Consider the following 20,509-nt stretch of genomic DNA (forward strand, 5'->3'; position numbering starts at 1 on the left):
TTATCAAAGACAGTAAAACATCATATATTGTAAACAAAATTTCACATAAAAACACGTAAATCTAGTGTCCGATAAGAATTTGTCCGAGCTAGTACAAATTGCGTCTGTGGCCAAGCCCGGACAAATCCGTCAGATGTCCGACGGGCAAATCCGTACGTGTGTCCTTAGCTAATCCTAGTTCGAAGGAGACCGTTTAGCGAAGATGCGATCCGAGCGTCGAGGTGTAGTCAAGTCGAATGTGTCGAGTGAGCTTTTGGCACCGCCTTATATTCCCAGTCGGGTGCGTCAAAAGTATTCCCACTCCGTGCTTTAGAGGCAGTAGCATGGATGCGGCGTCATTCTACAAAGCCACTTAGTTCACGAGCAAGGCTCAGCGAGACTTCATTTTTGCGTCTGCCGTGTTTTCGGACGGACGTTCTATCTGGGTCGCTACAACATCATTAAAGAAAAAATCTGGAAATTATTATGTTTCAAATATAGCAAAATAGTCTAAAAATATTTAAATTTGTAATTTAAATAATCGTGGCAGATTTTTTTAATTTTAATAGTAATTTTCTAAAAATGTTACAATTTTTTTGTTAAATTAAATTTATTCGTATTTAAATATTTACATTATGAATTAATAAATTGCATGTTTTTTTATTTGTAATATCATTATGTTTACTAATTTTTCATAACATTTCAATTCCAATCCATCCTTTAGTGAAAAGTTATATTTTCCAGGTGGTCTTTACATTGAGCGACCGTCTGATAATTACAAAGGATATATACTTAATCGATGCGAGGCTATTGTTGTTTTTTTTATAGACAGTTGTGTAATTCCAGATGTTTTTAGATAAAAACCTTACTAGTCAAATTGTTAACTTATTTTTTAATAAAAAGTATGGGGACCCCGAGACGACCGTCCGTGACGCAGCATAAGTGAAAGTGATTGTCCCGCTGAGTCGTGCATCCGAACTAAGCGGCGTCGTACTATAACACCGCATCCCCGCCACCGCGAGCAACGCGCGGAGTGGGGATACTGTTGCGCACCCGACCGGGATTATAAGGCGGTGCCAAAAGGCTCACATAACACATTCGACTCTGGACTTCTGACACTGCAACACTCACTGGACTACACAGATTCTACACCTCGCCTCCTGTCTGAGCAATCATCTCCAGGACACGCGCTCGAGGTTTAATATCGACGACTGTCGAAGGATCCCAGTCAAGACGCGTCAAGAACATACCGGAAGATTTCATAAGGGCCACTTTGTACAGTTCGCTGTACAAACGTCCTATCACAAATCGTCAACCGGACCTGCCGATAACTACAAATATAGAAGCGCAACCGCTTCAAAAGTTTCAAATTCCAAGTGAGTAGTATATTAACTTCAAAATATAATAAAAGGGTTCGGCAAAAAGTCGCTCCAAATACTACCGAAAGTATATTATATAATACAAAATGCCTTAGTTGTCGACAAATAAATTTAAATTAGAATGTATAATACATATAATAAACCTCTAAATTAGCAAAATAACTAGAATAAATCTCATATAAATCTTCTAATCTAGAAAAATATTTCAATAGTATTAGCGTCAAATGCTTCCATATATTCGTTATTTTTAACTATTAGCATAACAAATAGTAAACGATAAAATATATTCGTAAAGAATCAAAAACTAGTTTGAATAAGGAATTCCTGTTCATACGAACAGAATTATATATTTTTTAAGTTTTCCAGGCGTAAGCCAAATGTATTACAACAGGGTAAATTTGTACCAACTGTCAAAAGTCAATCAGACATTAAGTATTAACCATCAGACTGAAAGTCTGGTAATCTGTGACATCTATATTATTAATTATAAATTATGATATAATTTATGATCAATAGATGTAACTTTGCAGCTGGGATCGGTCTTTAATAATGGCGCATTTTTATAAATAAAAATTCGAATCTGCTGCCAGGGCTCGAACCTCTAAAACGTTACGAATTGTGCTATTCCGACTTTAATATGTTAGCGAAAAAACAGTTAAAATTAAAAAGATGCTTTATTTTAATTTTAAAAATAATAGAAGTATTTTAAACTTTTAATCAGAACGAAGTTTAATTTTAATTATACCTGATGTCTACAACTCGGTACGCTCAAAAAGTATTGTTTTAAAAGAGATAAAATAACCTATATCAGCCATCGAGAACATCCACAGCTGCACAATATTAACTTGGAAATTTCTGGAATTTCGGCAATTACACAGGACACTATTAGGCTACTGTAGATAATGCAGCAGTACATCGAATATTAGAGTGACTACCTACATTTTTGTAATATTCAAAGAAATAATACATAACTGTGTGTTTAGAATTTGTCAGTGGTTAGTGTTTTTATAAATTAAAAAATTAAAACCATTCCACTACAAATATGAAGGGACAAATACTTTTCTCTAGCTCTTGCTTATAAATTGCTTTCTTTATGTAATTATTTATTATGTTTAAAGCTATAAAAATCATATTTCAGGTTTGTTAAGAATAAAATAGAAATCTTTTTATTACATTCATAGTTATTTGTGAACCTTTTAAATTTCATTATTTGTGAATTATTTCAGTTTTATGAAAAGCTTGTAAAGTGAGTCAATGTTATGTTAATATAAGCGTGTTACTTCAAAGATTTTTTGATAATTAAATGCCCATATTTTTTATTTAATAATAAAATCATAGTTTAATTTTTAAGCAATTTATAAATCACTACCAAATTAATATTGGATTTTTGCCAATCATATTATCGTTTAATGACTTTAAATGCAATAAATCTATTTCCTCAGTCATGGAATAACCCACTTTATTATTGTATCGTATTGTTTATTATTTATTATAGTTGCTCGACAATTACGTGATTAAAATTCAACACATACCTTATTTTTATCGAAGCAAAATGCCAAAATTATCATCGAGGGTAAAATGATGTCTCTTGGTAAATTAAAAATCATTCAATGTAGTAATTTATATTTAAATCTTGCATGTAATATGAAATGTTTCTCATCCTGAAAACTCCAATTTGTTAACGTCTTCCCTTCCCGTCACTTTCTGAAATTAATTTTATAAAATGAATTTAAGGGATTGACGATTCTTAATATGAGATCTTATATAATACATACTTCTCCATTATAGTGATAATCTTTTTAAAAATAAATACCTCATCCATGTACTTATTCAAATTCTTCTTTTAAAATCCACATCCTTTACATATTGATCTTCTTCATCTAGCGGTACTGAAGATGTTTATACACATGATAGATAATAATCGTATATACTTACCTAGTTTGTTTTAAGTATCGTTGAGTATATTCTTCTTATGTAGTAGACATCTTTAGTTTATCTATTATTTATTTTTATGTCTACTTTTGACATTACCGACTATTATGCGTTTCTTCTTCATTAGGCATTTTATTGTAAAGGATTAAAAAATTGAAATACCAAAAGTAATATAAATACATTTATTAAAATACAAAATAATACATCATTGAAACATAATATGTTAACAGAGTGGCATCGATCGACATATGTGCATTTGAGCTCATCAAAGCTGGCTGTGATATGATCCAAAAATTCACATTTCACTTCCACTTTGACGAGATCAATCGCGGCATTCAGAGTTCGAAGCATACATCAAAAAGGAGCAAACTTTCGACACGATTGATCTATGGATATAATTGTTTATACAGAATATTTTTAGGTATACGCAGGTGCATCGATTCCGCGACGCTCATCAAAGCTGGCTGTGATATGATTTCATAAAACGGACACATTTCACAGTCGCTTTGAGAGCGTCGAAAAACCGCACGGCAAAACACACAATTTAACACGCTCGCGACGAATAAACCTATCAACCAAACTCGTCAAAAATGGCTGTGATATGATCCAAAGTCACATTTCACAATCACTTTTACGATTGGGATGACGGTATGCACATCGCTTTTCGCCACAACGGTTTCGACTATGACACACACACAAACACAAAACAGCACACAACAAAAATAACATTAAACAAAATAAACTACAAAAATTGTGACTCAAACCCAAGCTCACCAAAGTGGCTGTGATATGACCTTATATTACATTTCACGTCCGCTTTGATGACCAGGATGAGAGTTCTGTGCTTAGCTCCTCGACGTTCTTGGCATCTGCAATTGGAGTGTGGTTTAAATAATGCAACATTGCTCATCAAAGCTGGCTGTGATAGGTCTTTATTATCTATGACAAGCCAACTTCGACGCCATTGTCACATTCAAGTCTCTCTCTCTCTTCTACCTGTTGAGACAATAATAATTAGTCGTAGACCCTAGAGAAGAGACAGCATTAAGCATTTTATAAATAAAATAACATTATTTCAAATATTAATAGAAGATACTATTTGAAGACACTGGTGCAAAAAGTGAGTCAAAAAAACATCGAGAAGAATATCCAGCATTTTTACATAGTAAACAATATATTTTGACTGCCTACATAATTATATAAAATAAATCGAATACGAATAGGATCCTGATCAAAAAAAATACATTCGCTTTGACAAGATTGACGCATATATCAAAAAGGAGAAACCATGAATATATGTATATGTATATAATGTACAAAATATTAGCTAGCCCACCCATCCTTATATAAGTGTTCATTTTAGTATTTTATCAAGTTAAATATATATATATCACATTTAAAAAAATGTTCAGTTGTACTCTAGCACCTAGGAGAAATGCCATACGTTTAAAAATGCTCAGTTATGCTCTATAACCCTAGAAAAAATATAGAAATCCCTACCTAGCTCACCTTTTCCTGACTAGACCAAATTATGAAACCAATTCTGTAACTTTTAGGGCTTACTTGTATTAATGTAACACTAGATTTACAGATATAAGCCCGTGAATTTGACGGCTGTCATTAAAAATAGGTATATAGGGACCAGATTTAGTGCTAATATATTTGCATTGTTCGAATATAAAAACGCAGAAAAAATACTGTGATACAAATCAAGTCAGGTTCTGTAAATCTAGTGTTAAGTAAGGTTATATTTGTGTACTCTTACTCGTTCTGATGCATGTGACAATAATAGTAATCTTGAACTAAATACATGGTACATAAGAGAGAATCTAATAAAATACCATTGTCTGAAATCCATGCTGAATTTATTTGGTACTTCTGTTAGTTTGTGTTAAATCCACACAAACGCTGGTATTTTATAATTACAGATAATTAGATCATTGTTTGATAGAAAAAATTATCTTGGATTAATGTCGCGGGAACACATGAATTGACATTGCGATGACAAAGCTATTGCCACATCATCAGAAGAATAATCCAAATGGACAACAAAGAGGATAAGTCTATAAATCATTGAAAAGCTCCAAATCTAATAAGACTGTACAGGACAAAACAAGACTAGATTTGAATAACGTTATTTTAAAGTACACGAATGCATAACTTGTTAATTTGGAGTAGTTTAATACTAAAAAAATATATAAAAGAGAGTAACCCCCTTTTTATACCAGTGTTTTCATTTAAACTTTATTTTCTAAATTATCATACAATGTACATATTGCTTCATAAAAGTACAATTGAATTTTACAGTTTCAGAAAAAACTTTTCACTTAAATATAGTCATAGAAATTAACATATTGAAAAGGTTCTTGGATGTAACATAAATACATAAATAAACTAAATATAAATTTTTGCAAGTATATTTAAATATTTTAAAAGCATTTTGTTAAATTAAACTCAATAAAGTTTAGTCTCTCAAAATCATATTTTGATATAATATGGCACAAATAAACCGAGTAAGTTAAATAAAGCCTCAGTTAGTCATTAATTTAAACATTATTTTAACAAACACAATTATTTATTGAAAAGCCCGAATGAAAAACCTAAAGACTAAAGAAAAGAAAGTCTTCCTTGCTGATTGTGGGACTCTTGTAGAATGTAGCATGTGCCACATGAAAGACAAGGTAGTGAGAATTAACTTCAATCATATCACTACCCATGTCTTTCACCAAGCGACATGCTTTTGGCCAAAACCACACCGTAATATCTAAATTTGAAAATGTTCATATTTTTAAACAGCTCTTTCTTTATAAATTTAGTAATACTTAAATGTATGTATATAAAAAATTAACCTAACGTTTTATGTATAAATAATACTACCCCAGTGAAATTAGAGATAATGAAATGTTTTTTGTCCTCTTAATTCTAACATGCAAACCATTTTGTCATTTTTTTATATTTCGCATTTAGATTTAGAACTACCTGATACACTTTTATTTCATTGAAAAAGTTAATCTTTGAATGAAACAAAATATGTACATATTACCAATTACACGTGGAATTTGATTGTGAGAACAAATTTGAAACAAAATGACTTGCAAGGGTTAAAACTAGCCAATGATATTTACCCACAGATTTTTTTGCAATTTATTTATTAATGTTTAATTTTAAGTTGTTAGTCTCAATATCTAATATCTACATTACCATACTAATATTAGGCTTAACAAGTCGAACTGTTAGTCAAATCATCTTTAATGTAATTATTTTGATACAAACAAATAGTAAATTATTTGTTACTATTATAAAAGGATTAAATAAATAACTGAGAATTTATGTTTATAAGCTTTTCTACAACTTGAATGAAACGAATCCAATGAAAATGATAAACTAAACGTATGTTTAACCTCGTAACTGGGCATGACACCTAAAGGCGTTGTTATTATATTTAATACATAACGGGCGTGACGCAAAAAGTCGCCACAGAACTTTAGAAAGTGTTTTTAACATAAGGGACGAATTTTGTCATACCTTATATTATATCATCACAAGTCAGTGCAAGACCATTCTGTGACGAATAGTATAGTTATCCCGCTCTGCATTTTGTTTACTTCATGAAGGGTAAATCGAACGTTTAAGTTTGATGGTTTAGAATCAGCAGTAATAAGAAACTGCCCAACTAAGAGGTTAAGAAATGTGAAAAGTTTAATTCACAAATTTCAATATAAATGATGAGATAATATATGCGTATTTGTGTTACATAATATGTCCTTCATTTGGTGATATAAATATAATCTTTAATTCGCAATATATATTAATTGAAAATAATGAGATTAGATTATTTTAGTAGGTCATTTATTGATGCATGAGATCAGTTACCCTACATAAATTAATGATTATATTAATAAATATTGTTTTAATAAATGTTTATGGTTTTACGAGTAAATGGAATTGTAGAACGTCATAAATGAATGAATTTAATAAGCCGTCATGCATTGAAATATATGAATAAAATTGATAAGGTTTTAAACTAGTATTTAATAATCGAAACTGATATAAGATTAGAAATAAAATTTAAATTGCTTTTTAGTTCCTTTCGCTTGTCAAAATCTGATATAGCAGCTCTTGCTACTTTAGCTAAGAAAGAATTGAATACACCAGACTGTAAGATATTTGTTTCAGAGGCAAATAACATTTTCCCTCCAAGGGTTAAGTAATATAGAGATAATTAACATTCATGTTACATAGTTAATTTCCCCTAATATTTTTAATTCATGTTCAGAATTCCACTAAATATAAAAATACCATATAATTGTCGATTCTGTCACAAAACATTAGATTGAATCAATCACAAATTAGTGATGGTAGTATTATTTATAAAATAATCTCAGTAAAAACTGCATTAATAATAGATAATAAAGTTGGTTTCAAACTAAAGAAGCATAAAAAATTTGCACATAAAGAAAATGGCTTCTATAAATATAATTTATTGTTGATGTTGCACAAATCTAAAACAGTGCCAGTAATTGAATCTGAAGTGAAGATAAACATTATAATTTGAAAACCAAAGATGGCGAGATGGTTTATTAAATACAGCAATAACTTTTTTGTTTCCTGAGATTTTTTAATCCCTAATAAATTGATTTTTTTTAAATTATGACACTAAATATAATATATTGCTATTGCATAAAGAAGCAGATTAGTATATAATTGATTCAATACAACACTGCTTAATTTTCGTATTCGATAGTTTTTTAATGCTGTATCCAAGCGAACTATCTAGCAGCGAACTATCAAAATTTCTCTTCTGCATATTTCTCAATATCAATTTTCATAGCTGTGGATCAATTTAGTTATTTAGATCCATTAATCACTTGCACTAGGATAGTTGTATAATATTTGTATATTATAACATTTCCAATCACAACACTGTATTTTTGTTTTGTTTTATGCACATTTTTTCACTTATTACACTATCGTTTATCACTGCATTTCGGAGTTTATGGTTGACTGTCAATCTCGATCTGTAAAAAAATAAAATATCAATGTAGTTTTGTTGTTTAAAAACATAGTAAGCTCGCTGTTTCGCATGTGCAAATTTATATTTAAAGCAGTGGCAAAGTGATTATACATTTTTTACTAGAGAAATTCTTCTTCGGTCGCGCTTAAGATAGTTCGTGTCCAATGCATCTGTAACAAATAAATAAAAAATTATTGGTAAATGTGAATAAGAGACTAAAACTTATTTAGTAAATAAATTCGCAGGTACGATTCTTGGAAAATATATAAATTAACAGTTAGCTTATAAATCAATAGTGTATGCAGCGCGAGACGCAAAAAAATAACCATAAAGTAGGTTAGTCTGATACTTTATATGATATAATACTGAAACCAAAGGCTTGATTCATACGCGCGTATTGCAAAAAAATTAGTATTTTTTAGTCCTCCAACTACACGCACTAATTTACTGTTTTATACATAAATTATGTAATATATTATAAAATATATAAATTACTTAATAAAATAAATACATAACTACGAATAATGGGTTTAGATACTGTGCATCATATGATGCTTTTTCTTTTAACACATTATGGCCTGCCATTTTCACAGAATTGTAAATACATATTGTCATCTTTGGATAAAATTTTAAATCTTTTACATTATTTTTAATACTAGAAAATGCGTTTACGAAATCACTGCGAATTTTCGTTATGACGCAAAAAGGGGCGAGGATCATAATGTGTTAGTAAAGGTTTGATAAGTGTGACATTGTTAATTCCAACGAATTATGCCAGGAGGACAATAGCCTTCTGCTATTTACTGCAATTAAATTTTTAAATCTTATATCAATTGTAAAAATACGATTGAACATACTATAAAGTCTAAAACTAATGATTGAACCTAACGACAGTGACTGGAAATAAACGAAACTAAAGTAAAGCAACCACAGAGATAAACGAAATTAAAATGGAGGCCTATTGCTAATCCATGTAATCTTCTGTCTCCAGGGTTGATCTAATGAGCATTGAAAAAATAACAATAAAATGCACACATTATAAAAAGCATCTATAAATGTGTCGCCTTTAATCCATTGGCTAAGAGGATTATGGCATTGTTAAAGCTTCTTAGAATTGACGGGAAAGCATGGTGCAAGAATAAATAATAGCACAATATAAGCTGGGGGGGAGGAGCGAACGAAGGAAGCCTTTCAAAATTCATAGTGTTTTATGAGCGCAACCTTATGTTGCTATTTGATCGATCAGGCTGACTTTTTTCCGCACCGACACACATACGTACATTTTTTTACGCGCGCGAGATGCAAGGAATTTTCGCACGCGACTTGCTTTCTCCGAGATGCCGGATGCTGCGATGAAAAAAATATCCAATATCTGTGCGCGTGGTGGTGTTCATTCATGGTCAAGTACATATCGAGCACTAGAGCGTTCTGTACATACACCATCCAATCTTTTGCTACCTATAACAATACCGCCAATGCGTGATTATGATTGACATGCGAATTTGGTGATCTAAATTTTTCCATGATGCCTACCAATCTAAAAACTTTATTTCTGACAGTTCATAGTAATGAAACTGCAATAGAATTCTAATATTATATACGGAGTGACACGAGATGAAAATTTAATTTTGTAGTTCAAGACCGTCCTCATTGCGATGTGATAAACGATCCAGTAGAACAGGCCTGCCAAAATAAAAAAAAATCGCCTCGAATTTTTGTTCAATTCGAGATGCTGGTGAGCGCTAAAAAAAGGTCACCTCGGAAATGGTTGTTCATAAAATGTACTCGAGGTGTGGCCTTTTTTTTAAACTCCGACCCGCATCCATAAACGAAATTTTTTTAGAAGACCTTTTTTCCCAGGGCGCTGAATATCATTGAAATATGAATGACTTGAAATTGTTTAGGCCGCCAAATAGTTTATTGTGGGTCGCGAGTTTGACAAGCCTGCTGTAGAATATCCATAGGAATAAGGCAATTGCTTGACAATTCAAAAATTTTATTTCATAATGTAGTGTCGACTTTTGGTCTCGTGAAACGACAAGTATAAAATGCTGTAAATGTGAGTTGAATATAGTACTCTCGTTCATATCTCTTTTAATTTAAATGATTTTACAGAGTATAAAATTCAATCTTATTCTTCGTTTCTAATAAGAAAAAAGGGACAAATTTGAGCAATAAATTAAGGTTTTTATGTTTCGACCGCAGGAAGACGGAAATGAGAGTGTGACGAATTATTCCTCTGCGACTAAATGCTTGCAAGTTATACAGGGAACGATTTTTTTGAAATGGTTTGCTTGAGTGCATCTTGTTCTATAGACCTAATACCATTTTGATGGGTTTCTGTACAGATCTTGTCAGTTTTATCCCAGCTTTCAAAACGATTCGACGAATTTTGTTCGCACGCGAAACTTATTTTTTATGAAAAAACTAATTGAAAAATGGGAAGAACCGCCGATAAAACTAGCACAGGGACGCACGTCTGGGCCTTCTGTGCTAGTTTTATCGGCTAGTTGGATCGTCTTATAGTGTCAAGCAAGCGGAAGACAATATAAGTAAATATCCGGAGAAATTCAAGGACAAATCGTCACAGTGTGCTCTGAAAATATATCCGTGTCCAACGTAAAAAGGCGTATACCTGAGGCAAGCCTACGAGGGTATGTAGCAGACAAAAAAAAACACTAAGTAAAACGAAACGATTAGCTTGGGCCAAAGCCAACCGAAATTAGTCAACAAATGAACAAAATTTGAACTTTTTGGATCCAAACGCCGAATTGTCGTCCAACGCACCATTTCCATCTTGGTGTGGGGATCCTTCTGTGCAAATGGAGTGGGCAAACTTGTAAAAATTGAAGGTATTCTTAAAAAAGAAGATTGCAAAACAGTCGATGTTACCTGCAGGACTTCAGCTGATTGGCTCAGGTTTCATCTTTCAACAAGATAATGATCCGAAGCATTCTTCCACTCTGTGTAGTCAATTTTTACAAAATTTGGAGGCAACAACTTTTGAAAAAATATGACTTGGCCATCACAATCGCCCGATCTAAATCCTATTGAGTTGCTGTGCGATGAGCTGGACAGGCAAATTAGAGATCGTCGTGTAACCAGTGTTAAAAATTGTAGAAAAAGAGTGGAAAGCACTATTTACCGAAACGTTACAGAAAATTGTGGATCAAATACCCAGAATTTGCGAAACAATTTTTTTTTTCTATTTCTTATAATAGACATTTAGTTTTTTATTTAATCTTTTTAAAAAAATTATACTTAAAAATCTGCTTGTCTCATAACTAATGAACAGGAGTGTAAATAAGATGACTAGACGTCCTCCTTTGAGGAAGATTGTCAGCCTTGAACAAAAATGTCGGAGGTGACCGTTTTTAGCTTCCGCAGCAACCTGTCTTCCTTTACCCTTCTCGTACAAAAAATTCCGAAATGATCTTTGAACAAAAATTACAGAAATAACCTTTTTTTATATCCCATAAAAATTTGTCCTTCTCGAATAAAAATGATAGAGATGGCCTTTTTACTTTTAGTGTCCTCCTTTGATATTTTCAAAATCTGGTCACTTTCATATAAAACACAATACGGTTGTCGACTGGAACAATTACTTACGAAAGGTGTGTGTGTGTGTGTGTGTGGCGATTGGAACATCTATGATCGGGGGTGAAGATTGACGAGAGCCTATTTGTTGGATTTTATCTCAACAATGGATATTTGGAAGACTGTCGTGAGACGATGGATTGCTTTGTCGTATGTGACCGCTCCGCTGAAACTCTGGCCGATTATAGGGCTCGATCATTACTACCGATTTATGGCGGAGCATACAATAATATTACATCAATTGGGTTTGAACATCAAACGGTTAACTATCGGCTTCATTTCGTCGACCCCGCACACTCGCAAATACTCAACAAGTGGAGCGTAGGTGTTGGCTCGGTGAAATGGGGCAATAAGAGAAGACATAAAAGTCCTGTCCATCGCGATCCTTTTCAAACCATTCTAGATAATATAGCCTCATTTTGATCGCCTCAAATACAAAGTAAAAATAGTTTAGTTTATAATTTAAACAGGGCTGTGAAGTCGGGGCATTTATTTACATGAAAATAAATAAATAGAATAATTACAAATAAATTTAATATTTTAAGATTAACTTATCGAAATTTTTTGGACCTTGCGAAAAAGTCGGAGTCTGGAATAATTTCAAAAATATAAATATATAATTTAAATAAAAAACATTAACATATATTTTTGGACGTTATCTTGCCGATTGTATTATTAGTGTAATTTTGAATTAGCGCGCTAGTAAATAGGTTCCAATGCACAGGCACACTGTGGGGTATTTGCCCGATCTGGTCGGCCAAAAATATTTCTCCATAAGTGCTCTTTGTCAAATATATAATTTTATAAGTGTTAAAAAATACATTATAGAAAATTTTTTTTTTAAAAAAAACTTTTTTTTTATTTTTCATGAATTAATTCATGCAATATAATTTTAATAAGTATTTCTTAAATTGTAGGCCCGAGGAAGAGAAATTCCGTGTTGAACGGTCGTGAGAATTTCGCCGCGTCAAGTGTTAAAAATAAAAAATAAATGGTATATGTCACAAAGTTTGATATTAGCTGTTTTTTTAACAAGAAAATGTATTTGACTAGTATTTTATCATACTCGATATCGCTTTAATTTTTAAATATGTGATTATTTGGTGCTTCTAAGCAAATTTTTATTTTATTTTATTAGTACGCGATCCACAATTTGAGGTTTACTGATTTTACCATGGTGATCATATTATTAAAAAATAACAATCACTATAAAACTGTATTTTAAATTTGACGTTAGCACGACACCTAATTAAAAAGTTATAATAGGTTAAAACATTTAGGTTCTAAGCCCCGTCCCATTTTTAAGAACAATGGTATGCAATGTGTTAAAAACCGCAAAAATCCGCAGCCACTTTTACATGTATCATAAAGAGAAAGACCTAAGCTTTATATTGTATATAAAATCTACATTAAAAAGTGGTGGGAAATATAACTAATGAACTCAAAATTTCAAAAAAAAAATAGAAAAAAGTATTATAAAAAATGGTACTTATTCAAAACAATATTGTGTGTTTAATATGACAGCAACTGCAACAAAGAGCTATGAAACGTAGAAACACTTACCTACTTTATCAAAATCAATGGTTTGGATTTTTAACTGTACTCAAATAAAATAATAATACTTGTCAATTGTGTGGAGTGGGGGAATTGTTGATTTATCAGCTTTACAGAGCAACTTTTTTTTTTACCTGCGCTTAAATTTTCATAATCGACTTTTGGCCGCCCAGATCGTGCAAATACCCCACCGTGAGGCGACGCGCTTATCAGTGTTACAAATTACGTGAAAATCTAGAAATATTAAATATATTTTATTAATGGTTTTGAACTTGGCTAAATATATTTTTTATCAATAATTTTAATATTACTTTCATGTTTATAGATGTCTATACAAGAGGAAAAATATTTATTTTTTCAATGATTAATACATATAAAAAATCAGTTAATATATACTACGTGTGTGTGGGCTCATTTAATTTTTAAATGGGAATGAAACACTATAATTATCAATTAATTACCTATGAACATCTTTAGATGTATCAACAGAAGCACGCCATCGCGTATCTATGACAATGAATAACCGATTTCTTGATCAGGATTTAAAAAAGTAATGATAAATTAAAACAAAATTTAAAAAAAATGATTGAACTTGTCTAAATATATTTGCTAGTTCATGAATCTTGATACGCGTAGAAATTTATTTATTTAATATTATGTAGAATACACACGTAACAACAATATTTAATTAACAATAATATTTTGAGGAGGATTTTCATAAACAAATAATAAGCTCATTATATTATTGTTCCATCAATTCAGTAAATTTCTATTGAAATCTATCTAATTGATAGTGCTATTTACTTGTAAATGTTATTATATATTAATTGCAAACACAAAAATTCACTGTTGTTTGAAGTAAATTATAGCAATTATTTAAGTAATTATAATGATTAAAAAATAACAGCCCCCTCTGATGACTGCCCGCTTTTCTCGCCTCGAGTAATTATACCGTTTTGAATGCTATGAGAGTTGCGCGATCGACCGATTTAGACGCTCTCTCGGAACGACTGAATGAACGAGACGAGCCGCCGGATAAAAATACGAGACTACTAATTGGGTTCGCGGACACAATGCGATCACATCGCAGCATCCGGCGAAACGATTCCAATATCCGAAAAAAGTTATAAACGAAGGGCGATGAAATATTTAAACCAGCGGATTTTTATGTGAAAGTGAACACGTCCTTTAAAAGTAGATAGCGTTATAATTATAGATACTTTCAAGAACAGAAAACGTTTATTTAGTTAAAGCCATCCATTGTCATTGATGAACTTTTTTTAATAAATAAATAAAAAACGGTTTAATCAACTGCGCACTTCTATACCCAAATGGCAGATGCGAAACTTGTATGACGATGGAGTCAAGAAACTCGTTCCCATGCTCACTAGCTTCATGATAGCTATGTAAAAAAAATATCTGAATTATATAAAATTACTTCTAATGCTTATATTTCAGTTAAAAAAAAACACATTTATAAATCCGTTGATGGTAGTTATTATTAAAAATATAAATATAATAATAAACTGCGGAAGTTGTGAAAATGTTCGATTCGCGATGTGCTTACCGGTTAAAAGCGGGAGAAAAGAACAAAACTTGTATTGTTAGAATATATGTTCATAAACATTTACTATTTGGAGCAAATTTTGGAATCTAATTTACGACGTATAACACAGTTGACCTTTTCGAAACTTCCAATAATGGTTATATTATATCACATTATTACTAAAGCGTTACGAATTCACACATATTTTTTAAAGCCACTCTAATCGCTCACTTATCAAATTATTCTACGTGAGAATGTAAATACATTTTTAAAAATATCTATTCGAAAATGGTTCACGCGATTTTAATTCCTATCGGTGGAATTATAGAAGATTCGGAATCGGAAAATTGATTTGCTAAATTTCAAATTTATTGCCTGCCTGCTCCGCGCATAAAGATTCTATAAATCCATCTCTGAAAGAACATATAAAATATTAGTTTAAATTTGGTTTATAAGATTTTTAAATAGTATTTGTAAATAAATAACGTTCCTTTAATGTATGATTGTAAGTTTGTCAAAGCTACATGCATTTCAAGTACATAATACGTTCGGTCGATGCACACCAGTTATTCCCAAAATAATTAATATTTAATCCTCTGCATAAGGTACATATAATACAGCACAAACTTGTACCTTAGCTATAATTTAACCGTCTAAACGACCCGAGACAGTGCTGTCAAACTGTCTGCCAATGTGATGATGTTAAAGAGTTGCTGGAGTCACATAGTCAGGTGCTGACAATCGACGAGCTTATAGAGATGTGTGAGCAAAACGACATTGAGGAATCTGACCCTTCAAACCCAGCTTCGCCACAAAAACAGATGACAATTGCAAGCTTGAGAGGTCTCAGCTCTATTGAAAATGGTTTTAAAATCTTAAAAAGCATAACGAAGAGCGAATTACAACCACAAAACAAGGAATAAAAAAAAAGCTTGCTGTTAGATTTTATGAAGGCATTGAAATAACTTTTTCATGTAACTCAATTATTTTGTTGTATAAATAACTGCAATTCTATTAAATATTTTCCTATAAAAACAGTGTTTTTGTTAGTCTTTAACATTTAGTTAGTATTACTGCATAGACCAGAAATGGTTAACAGAAAAGGGATAGTATTTCATTACGATAACGCACATGTGGCGATGGTGACCCAAGATAAGCTAAATGAATTGAATTGGGATGTTATCAAGCACTCACCCTATTCTCCAGACCTTGATCCTTCCTATTATCATTTATTCAGATAACTGCAAAAATGCAATAGAGCAGGTAAAAACATCCAGAGTTTTGCTCTAATGGTATTAATAAATTAGAAAGGTGGGAGAATGCTATAAGAATCGATGAAAACTATGTTATTGATTAATAAATCAACAGAAAAAAAATTAAGTTCATATAAAAAAACGTCAAAACTTTTGCATGAACCCATCTGTGAAAATATATTTTTACTGATAGGCAATACACATTTATTGTATATATTACCGAAATATTTTTATTTTTAATCTAGTGTTTTATATACATATATTATATATACACACATATGGCTTTATAATACTAATTTACATTTTTTATGATGAGCATAATCATATAGCTTATTATCGATATTCTCCCCAATAACAATAACTTTATGTCATTGCTTACAATTTGAGCATGACATAAAATTATTGCGGCTCTGAAACAGTAGCTTTCGCTACTGTTTCAGAGCCGCTGTATTTTCCGGAGATGAAAAAAGAACGATTTGTTTTTGTAGTATGGTTGATAACATTGAATGACGTTTCAATACACTATAGTTGTATAAATACGTTTTCAGGCCGGTCTTATGACGAAATGATTTAACTGACAAGCCACCGAAAATATATTTTCGCTAGTAATACACATTCACTGTTGCATATATATTGTGCCCGCATAAATAAATATTTTTTACTCATTATCTAGTGTTATACATATGTATATATGGCTTCGCACTTCTATTTTATATGTGGAGCGTAATGATCTAGCATTCCGTACTATACTGCCAGTCAGGACAGTGATATTAAAGATTTTCTCACCGAGTCGCAAGTTAGCTCTTAGCGATAACAATTATTTTATGTTGTATAAATAAACCTGGAAGCTGTAGTTATAAAGGTTTTAACTATATAAACCTCGAAACTTCCTCGATAAACTTTATATCTGATTGCTGAGTTCACAGAAACGCCAAATATGTACATAAATTTGGTGGCATCGAGACCAGCAAATTTATAATACTATTTATAATGCTCTTGATAAATATTTATTGCGCCACAAGGATTAACATTTCATAAATATTAAGAACTAAATATTTTTAAATTGTGTGGGGGCTGATTTATTTGACTATGGCACACTGGCAACACACAACAATGACTGCATATTGGCGCTAGCCGACCGGTCACATAACATTACTTTTATACGTCTTTATATCATTGAATTAAAAAAGCATGCGTCTCGTTGCCAATCCAGCGACAACACATTATTGTATTATAAATAAATAATATTTTCTAGTGTGTCAACATTAATAAATTGCGCTTTTTGGATGGCCTAATTGATATAATGATCGTAAAACTTCTGCTTATATTATTACTTTCACTTTTGCACTTGACCTTTCTGCATTAAAAATATACAGAAACGTTTTCCTAGAAATCAAAGTGGGTTATTAAATAAGTGTGTTTTTTTCAATTCCTGAAATTGAAAATACGCGCTCATTGAATGGATTCGTGTTTTGTAAATACCTCTCATTCATTACGAAACTAGGACAGCACCGTACCGCCCACCTCATCGGCCACCAAACACCCCTACTACTCATTTTCGCCGCTGTATTTTTCCGATGCACAACTCTCCGTAAACAAGCACGTGCCACATGCAGCAACACTATCACCAACCACTACTACGTGTCCATTTTTTACTACCCCCTGCTCTATTTGTGACCACGACCACTTGTTGACATGTCGCGTTTTCACTTTTTCTCGCGGCCTTGAACCCCCTCACCGCGTGCTGGCTGGCGGTTGAAATAGAACGCGTCTAGCGGCGAGGTCATCGCTCATGCACGAGGATCGTTCGGACGGGTCGTAATTGCGGACGGCGAGCATTGAACTCGCCTGTATACTCGCGTGGTGGTAACGTTATAATAACGTTATTTCGTCCAAGTCTTGCCTTTAAATAGAAAACGCTTGATGTAAACAAACGCAAGAAAGCGCGCAAAATTAACTATGCTGAACGATGGAGATGTTTGTTACTATATGTAGAAGAATAGATTCAGTCAACTCTCCCGTTAGATAACAGGCAAGATCATCATCGCTGTAGTGGCTGCAACAATCGACTGCGACTCTAGATTGAATAAATTAATATTTTTTTACGTTTAGCCACTCGAATCTGGAGATATGTTAGTTCTGCTAAAAGCTTGTTAAAATAAATATTTAATATTGTCTCTGCTTATTACCTTCATGTATGGCGAGTATAGTAAGAGGTATACTAAACCACATAATGAAATCAATATAAAAACTATTATTGAAGAATTATAAGGGACCATAATAGTCAACCCTCTACCATTTATGTTTTTTTAATTTGCACAACAAATTAAATATATAGAATAACGTTTCATATCACTGACTTTATATATAGATTCCTAGCATTATTCCTTGACGTCAACGATCTAATATCATAGACATAGTTTAGCTTTAAAATGATTGAATAAAACCAAATTTCAATTGATATGGATTGACCATATACAAAATGAGCATTTTCTTTACTGAGATGAACAACTAGTGTACATTCATCCAGTGTACAGGTATTACATCCGCGATAAAATATTGAGTGATGTTTTTAACTTGATTTGTCAATATTCTTTTTAGAAATAAATATTTGGTACATTCAATTGCGTTCTAAAATGCATTTACTCGATTTCAGTTATAATATTGCTTTTTTTTCAATTTTAGGTCACTGGTTTGGATATGTACACTGAGTTTACATCAACGGAGCAAATGATGATACCATAACACGAGAAAGTACACGAGGGGAAGGTTAATGGACGCGGAATCGATTTACACAAAAGGGTTAAATAGCAATTAGTTAGTCATTTTTGTCATTAATAAAATATATTTTCATGATATATTGATTGTATCATATTTTTAATCGTCAAACAAATATTTTGCTATTTGATGTAAAGTATATTTTTATGTATATTTTATATTATATTCGTCATACAACGGTCAGCTATTTTCGCTGAATTTTAAATATAGTATGTATATATATATATATTTCTATGTGACATTTTTTCACGCTACTAAAATAATTATATATGTATATATTGCTATTTCTAGATAAAATGTTAAATCTTTATTACGTTCGCACGATATTTTTACAAAATTCTTGTATTATTTTTACCGCAAAGTTTCCCTATCATGTGTGAAAGGACCGTAATATGTTAAATACAATTGAACTACACCTATAACTCGATTTACGCGATTGAAAGAACATTTTTTTAATTAACGCGGCGATGTACAAATGCCTATGTTAATAGTTTAATCACTTGAACTACATCTGGAACCTCACCCACTGCCCATGCAGTGTGTCCTGAGTTGCTTTTTGTAGTACACGCGTGTCACTGGAGATTTTTATCGTTTAATTTATTATTTATAAACGTGAATACTATTCGATCGTTTTATTACAAATTTCGTTCTATGCGTTCATTTATGCATTTTCCTGGAAGGGATGAGTGCATGCAAAATATCTGGCTGTAACACTCGAATTGTTTTTAACTATTATCTCTGAGATCGAGGAAGCGCGTTGACTAGAATTTCTAGAAATTTGATTTTGACAGAAAGGGCAATTCCAACATCCTGGCGCCACAAAATATGAAATCCATATACAATTAGAGCGCCATGGAAGATCCTCGAGATAATGATGCGTATGTGCTTTTTAATCCGATGTTCAGAATAAAATTAAATATTTCAATCAAATGTTTCCCAAACTTCTATTTATATATAAAATATACATAGCCCCAAAAACTTTTAAACAATAAAGCCATATTGTATTTGTCAAATGTGTGATTACGCCTTAACGCCAACGCAATATGTGAACACATAAAAATGTCATTAAATTTAATCATGTATTAATGTCACCCGTAATCAGAGAAGGCCTCTAAAATAACGACGTTATATTATTTCATTACTTGTCTTTTGTTATATACCCTGCGTCGAATTGTTATATACAATTTATTTTAGATAATGATCTATTGAAAAACTGTTAAAATTGAAATTATTCAACACGAATATAAAATATGCTTGTATCCAATAAGTGTAAAATATGTATATAGTATTGTATCGTGTATATTAGATGCGCATACTAATTATATTATGCTAAGAGTTTAATGAGGTGATTTTAAATTGCAATTTTTCATTTCACTCATCGAACCGTAGCTTGGTTTAGCATCTATCGGTTAATTGCATATACAAATGATATATTATAGAATACTATAATAAATATATTATATAATCGCAGTCAAGG

The 20,509-nt window shown here is 31.7% G+C and overlaps 1 protein-coding gene across 1 annotated transcript in view; it reads right to left on the bottom strand.

The window, feature by feature from the left end:
• Positions 1-3,460: 3,460 nt before the first annotated feature.
• LOC148234365 (uncharacterized) overlaps positions 3,461-20,509 on the bottom strand; it is a 46,996-nt gene continuing 29,947 nt past the window's right edge. Inside the window, exon 4 of the mRNA XM_088188398.1 lies at positions 3,461-8,308. Coding sequence (XP_088044524.1) covers positions 8,285-8,308 — 24 coding nt within the window. The 3' untranslated portion in view covers positions 3,461-8,284. The remainder of the gene's footprint in view (positions 8,309-20,509) is intronic.

This window comes from Plectrocnemia conspersa, unplaced genomic scaffold, assembly GCF_051122295.1.
Source record: "Plectrocnemia conspersa isolate PC_06_02 unplaced genomic scaffold, ASM5112229v1 ptg000006l, whole genome shotgun sequence".
NCBI lineage: Eukaryota > Metazoa > Arthropoda > Insecta > Trichoptera > Polycentropodidae > Plectrocnemia > Plectrocnemia conspersa.